Genomic DNA, 6531 nt, shown 5'->3' with positions numbered 1-6531 from the left:
ATATATGCGTGTACATATATGCGTGTATATGTACATATATGTACACACATATGTATGTGTGTACTTATATGTGTGCATAGGCACACACCTGCAGCCCTACTGTGCGCCCGACAAGCCCCACGAGGGCTCCCTGCGCACGCACACCTCCGAGAAGCGGGGGAGCAGCTGGGCCCGCCGCTGCACCTGTCCGGTGCCTGTCCCCTAAGCCGCTCGGCACCCCGACATAAGGACATGCGGGGACTCCAGGCCCCACTCCGGCACCCTCCCCGGCTGGGCCTCGGCATGCCCGTCCATAAAACCCCGGGCCACGGAGGCCCGCCGCCATTGACTTGGTTACACCCGCCCGGACATCCGGACTTAGACTTAAGTCCTGATAACTATTTGCCAACAAAGACCTGCGGCGTGCAAGGGGCGGAGCCTAGGAGTCGCATATCGCGAGACCTGGCGCACGGCGCAAGCGCATTGCAGCTTCGGCGCCGGGCCGCCGAGAAGCAGCAGGAGGAGGCGGGACTGGAGCGTTGCGGGGCAAACCTCGCGAGATTTTATCACGTCACTTCGATCCCTTCCTGCCAGCGGCCGGAAGGGCGGGCTGAGAAGCATCTGTGGCGCTCGCTCGGTTGTGCCGCGGGGACTCCGGGCCCTTGTTCCTGCCGCTGACTGCTCGGCTCGCGCTGCGCGTCCTTCCTCCGCGCGGAAGTGATGGGGGACGCCAAGGATGCCGGAGCCGAGGCTCCGCCGGCCACCGTGGCTGCCCGAGGTGGGCTCAGCCTCCTGTCCCAGGCGGAGTCTGAGGAGCCTCCTGCACAGGTGGGTGCTCGGCTGGACGGGACCCGCGAGGTTCAGGGGTCCCGGCCCGGTGGGGGGTGGTGCCACGGAGCTGTTGGAACCTTCTCCGCGACTCTTTCCGAACAGGAAGTCGCCGGGTACTTAGTGTCACCTGCGTGCTGAACCTAAGAAAGCCAGATCCGCTGGAATTGGAGTTACAGGCAGTTGTGACCCACCTGCTGTGGGTGCTAGAAACTGAACTCAGGTCCTCTGCAAGACCAGGAAGCGCTCTTGACTACTGAGCCATCTCTTCAGCCCCTGTATACTCATGTATTGAAACAGGATCTCACTACCTAATCCTGGCTGGTCCTCCTCCACATGCTGGGGCACAGGTGGCCACCACCATGCCCCGTGTTTTTTAAAGGCAGATTGGTTGGCCTTTTTCCCAGCTGAGAAACGCAACCACATTGCTGCTTGATTCTTGTTTTTGCCTGGAACTCAACTATGAAAACCAGGCTGGCCTCCACCTCAGAGAACAGCCTGACTCTGCCTCCCAAGTTTGGGAACTAAAGACCTGTGCCACCACCCCCTGCTGATTCATCCTTTTTAAATGACATGAAAAAGAGCTAAGTAAGCATGATAACTTAGGCTTGAACTTATTAAGTGTTGCTGGTAACATGAAGCATAGGTTCCTGGTGAAGCCTGATTTGGTGAGTTCTTGTTTGATTTTTCTATCCTAGCAGTATCCACTAACGTTTCCTTCCAACTGTTAATTAGGGATCAGGTTTGTTTCTCGGAGGCAGTGAAGTGAAGAGCCGAGCTGTGGTGAAGTGCTCTTCTGCCCCTCCTCGAGCAGCTTTCGCCCGACTCGAGGAGAAAACAGACTTGAAACTCCCACCTGCCAACTGGTTACGGGAGAGTGCCAAACTGGGGCCAGCGGGAACGACCATTCTTGGTAACAGTAAGAAAAGCAAGCCATTTTCAAGGTATACTTTAATAGTGTCGGTTTTTTTTTCCCTCCTCTCCACCTCTCATTTAAAGCTCTTAGTACTTGGCTCTTCAGTTTGAAGTGCACATTAATTTGCTCAGAATTTTATTTTTTTAATTTTTTTTTTGGTAAAAGATTGTGGTGGTTGTTCAAAGACTTCTCCCCAGATAACAATATGATACAATATGAAGATACCAATTTCATATACTTTTTTTCAAGTCTACAGCATGTTACTATAACAAAAGTGAGTGTTGAATGGTAATCAGGTCTTTTAGCCAGTTTGTGTTAGTTTTGAGTATGGGAAAACAAGCAATCACGGTGGCATACAAGGAGGAAAGCCTTACTACTACCCGATCTGCACTTTGGAGTCTTTAATTAAATGGTGATGGGATATCTAAGAAGGCCTGTTGTAAAAGCCCCCCGTGGTGGGTACGTTACACCCTTGACCTGGTACTGGAAATTCTGCTGGTGGTTTTATATTATTGTGCCCATATTCTTGTAGGCCATTTACTAGGAGGGGGGTTTTCACTCCCTGAATGACTAGACTCAAAGTATTTCCATACAGTTCATATAGCAAGAACTGTAAACATGTTGATAGCCTGTGAATGAGCAGTTTGGAAATTATCCTGATGCCTCAAAGGGTTAAAAGCTATATTTACAAATTGTTTATAAGCCTGGCATGGTGGCACACACCTTTAATCCCAGCACTCAGGAGGCAGAGACACGTGCATCTCTGTGAGTTGAGGCCAGCCTGGTCTCCATAGGGAATCCTGGTCAGCTGTGGCTACAGGGAGACCCTGTCTCAAAAAGACCAAAAAAAAGTTTATTTGTAGCATTATTTATGCTACCAAAAAGCAGGAACTAGCCTATGTATTTTCTCCTAGGAAAATGGCTTGATTACACTACTTGTTATTAGTTGATATAAATGATAATTATATTGACTATAAACACTGTTCTAGGTATTTTGTTATGTAATTTTCTCAAACATCTTTTGAGATAGGCACTGTTAACTATTTGCACACAAGGAATCAAAATTAACACCCAGAGTAAAATCATACACACATAGTATGTAATCCTGGATAAATATCCTCAGTCTGCTAATTAGTTCACTTACTAATTGGAAAATGGTGAGGACAGAGCTTTGCAAACTTGTGGACTAAACATAGATGTGCCTCATGTGATACTTGGAATGAGTTATGTACCTACTGTTTTTTTCTTTTTTCCTTATGGTTGAGTTGATGTTGCTATAAGGGAAATTTTCTTTCTTTTTTTTTTTTTTTCTCCCCATGTAAAAAGAATGAAATCTTGAACTATTTTACTTTGGAGAATGTTGGGGTTTATAACAATAAATAGTAATTGATTTGCATGATTATTACCGCTTCATGAAGTCCAAGATGCTGTTGATTTTTAAGGTGTGCCATTATTTTATGTACTACTAAGAAGGAAATAGTTGGCAACTATATGGTGACATGCAGCAGATCTTGGGCTTCGGATATGCTTTTCCTAGAAGCAGTGAAATGTGACACATTCTGTTTTAACTTTAAATCCGTGGACTTTTTTTCTTTGGCAGTTTTGGCATGGCGTACGACTTCATTGACTCAGTGGGAAATGATGTGGATGTTGTTTCTGACTCGGAAGTAAGTGTTATAATTTAATGTAACTTTGGGGGTGTTCGGTGCTAGCTTTTTATTATTTTCCATGTTTTGTTTTGCATTTGTCTTGATATTAATGCTGAAATAAGTAAGAATTATCTCATTGGATGCTTTTTTGTTGTTTTGAAAATACTTTTATCCTTTCTTCAAAGAAGAGAGCACAATTCCAAAAATGGTGGTGGTGATAAAAAGATTAGTATAGCTGGGTGGTGGCGCACGCCGTTAGTCTCAGAACTCAGAAGGCGGAGGCAGGTGGGTCTCTGTGAGCTTGAAGCCCGCCAGGGCTACATAATCAGACCTTGCCTCAAGAATATAAATATCAACACTAATGGTTGTATTTTAACAGTAATCATTAAAACTTAATGTGTTTGAAGTTTTTCTTTTCTGTATATACTACAAATTGGGAATTATAATGATTGCCTAGTAGTCTGTTAACTTTTTTCTGATATGCTAAAGGCCTAGGTCAGTGCAACAGTGTGACCTGCACTCCTCCACCCCTGTGAAAGGCACTTCTGTTGTTCAAATGTTTGTCATTTACATTGACATAGTGTAACTCAAGGTTTTGAATGTCTGTCTTCCATGTGAGTGTTGTTCTTTGTGTAAAGTCTAGTTTGTATAATACCTTGAGAAAATAGAGAGCTTAGATCATACTAAAAGGGTCTTTCTAAATTTTTTTCTCTTACCTTTTTTTAAGAACATAAAAAAGCTCCTGAAGATTCCCTACAGCAAGTCCCACGTCAGCATGGCTGTGCACCGCATAGGAAGGACCCTCTTACTGGATGAGCTGGACATCCAAGAACTCTTCATGAGGTCCTCACAGGTAGTGGTTTTTGCAAAAAGCATCCAGAAAAACGTTTCTTTTTATAGCTCGGGAGCACTGAAATATGGCTTTATTTTAAAGAAATGTCTAAATGGAGCTTCAGATCCCCAGAACTCATGTAAAAAGCCAGGCATGGCCATGCAGGCCTGTAACCCCAGCACTGGGTAGAGGAGGCAGTATTCCTGGGGTTTGCTAGCCAGGTTGCCCAGAGGAGGGGGCGAGGGGGATGGACAGACTAATGCACAGGACACAGGAGGGGATGATTCAGTATAGACAACAAAAAGCCACAAGCTCCAGGTTTGGTTAGAGACCCTGTCTTAAGGGAATAAGCAGAGTGTGGCAGAGCAGGCCTCTGGTAAACCTCCTCTAGCTTCTCTATACATGTCTTAATACCATGCTCTCACAATGGCACACACACAAATTAAAAAAAAAAAAATCACCAGAGTGGACATGTAGCTGAGTACTTCAGCAGTCAAGAAATCAAAGACCTCCAGATGTGGTGGAACAGTCTTTTAGTGCCAGCACTCGGGAGGCAGAGGCAGGTTGATCTCTGAGATCAAGGCCAGCCTACTCTACATAGTGCCAGGCCAGCTGGGGCTATAGGGAGACCCTGGCTCAAAAAAGAAAAAGAAACGAAAGGCTTCACTAATGTTTAAAAGACCATACCAACAAAAAACTTTTGAGAAAAAGAAAAATGGAGAAGAGAATTTAAACAAACTCCCAAAAGCTAAGATTCCCAGAACTAGAGAGATGGCTCAGCAGTAAAGAACGTTATCTGCTCTTACAGAAGACTGGGGTTAGCTTCCCAACACCCATAGATAGCTAACAGCTGTCTATAACTTCAGTTCCAGGGGACCTAACACCCTTTTTTCTGGACTCGACATTGCACGCATGGTACACTTAGTTACATACAGGCAGAACACTTGTACACTTAAAAATAGATGAAATTTCAAAAACAGAATTTCTGGGCTGGAGAGATGGCTCAGTGGTTAAGAACACTGGCTGTTCTTGCAGAAGACTCGGGTTCAAATCCCAGCACCCATATGGCAGCTAACAATTGTGCATAACTCCATTTCCAGGGGATCCGACAGCCTCTTCTGTCCAACACGGGTGCACTTAACCTACGTGCAGGCAGTACACACATACACATAAAAATAATAAATAAAATATTTTTTAAAACAATTTCTTCTTACAAGGAAAGAATAAAGTCAAGAAAGGTTTTTGTTTTGTTTTTTAATGTGAAATTTAGGGGCTATTTAATTTTGAAAACTTTTAATATCATTATAGATGTACTCTAGAATCATGGCTGTCAAAAAATGTGAAAAATGGGCCAGGTGTGATGGCACACACCTTTAGTCGCAGCACTCAAAGTCAGAGGCAGGTAGGTCTCTTAGATTGAGGCTGGCCTGGTCTACATAGCCAGTTTCAGGCCAGCTGGGCCTACAAAGAGACTTTTTTAAAAAAAAAAAAGAAAAAGAAAGAAAAATATTATAAAGCTATTTCTGTGAATATAGTTATTAGATTTAACTGATTTTTATAGTCTGGCTTTTCATAGTGTTGGTCAGCAGATGTTTGCGTTGAAGATGGTTTCAGCTTCTCGGGTCTGTATTAGTTCTCATGGAACCGTAACAAGCTGTCAATGGCTCTGCCAGTCTGTATTGCTTTTCAGTGCATGTTCCTGCAATGTGTTTTTGTTTACAATACCAGAGATTGAACCTAGGGCTTCACATGCAAGACACATGTGCAGCCACTGAGTTTTACTCAGCCTTTAATTAATTAGTTAATTTAAAGACTAATTGCCAGGCTGGCTTGAACTCATTTGTAGTACAGGCAGGCCTTGAACTTGGAATTCTCCTTCGTCAGTCTCCCAGGAACCTGGGATTACAGGCTTGGCTCCCACAATGCTTTGATTAATTAAATTGATGTTTAAAATAGTTTTCCCTTGGAAAGGAGCACAGTGTAACTCAGTCCATGTGCATCCGCTGAGCACTGAACCAGGTATTGGGATGTGGCAGTGAGCGGGTCACAGTCCTTGCTCGGTAGCTCACAATTTGGTTAAGACAGACACTGATGTTTGAATAAAGTGTGCAGAGTAGGGCATACTGCAGCCAGCACAGAAGATACTACAGGAAAAGGTTACCGCTCCAGGCTTAGAAGAGAAGTGTGCTTTGTGAAAGAGATGTGAACAGGATGTAGAAAGACTGAAGTGCTTTGGATGTACACCTTATGAAACCATATCCAAAAATTAGAGCATCTACTTGTAAAAGCATCTCAGATGCTGTTAATCAGTTTTTTTCACAATGACA

The 6531-nt window shown here is 44.3% G+C and overlaps 1 protein-coding gene and 1 pseudogene across 4 annotated transcripts in view; one reads left to right on the top strand and one right to left on the bottom strand.

Annotated features, from left to right (window-relative positions):
- LOC103744275 overlaps positions 1–233 on the bottom strand; it is a 20074-nt pseudogene extending 19841 nt beyond the window's left edge.
- A 329-nt stretch (positions 234–562) lies between these two features.
- The window catches only part of Edrf1 (erythroid differentiation regulatory factor 1), a 41128-nt gene continuing 35159 nt past the window's right edge, over positions 563–6531 (top strand). For 3 of the 4 annotated variants that reach the window (XM_017801327.2, XM_008845999.3, XM_029569814.1), the window contains exons 1-4: positions 563–807; positions 1543–1751; positions 3324–3390; positions 4100–4225. In XM_017801327.2, the coding sequence (XP_017656816.1) occupies positions 700–807; positions 1543–1751; positions 3324–3390; positions 4100–4225 (510 nt within the window). In that variant the 5' untranslated portion in view covers positions 563–699. The remainder of the gene's footprint in view (positions 808–1542; positions 1752–3323; positions 3391–4099; positions 4226–6531) is intronic. The other variant, XM_008845997.3, reaches the window with a different exon arrangement.

Source organism: Nannospalax galili, unplaced genomic scaffold (assembly GCF_000622305.1).
Source record: "Nannospalax galili isolate Female #2095 unplaced genomic scaffold, S.galili_v1.0 scaffold362, whole genome shotgun sequence".
Taxonomy (NCBI): Eukaryota; Metazoa; Chordata; class Mammalia; order Rodentia; family Spalacidae; genus Nannospalax; species Nannospalax galili.
The sequence above is the reverse complement of the archived record's forward strand: the minus strand, read 5'-3'. Positions and strand labels throughout refer to the sequence as shown.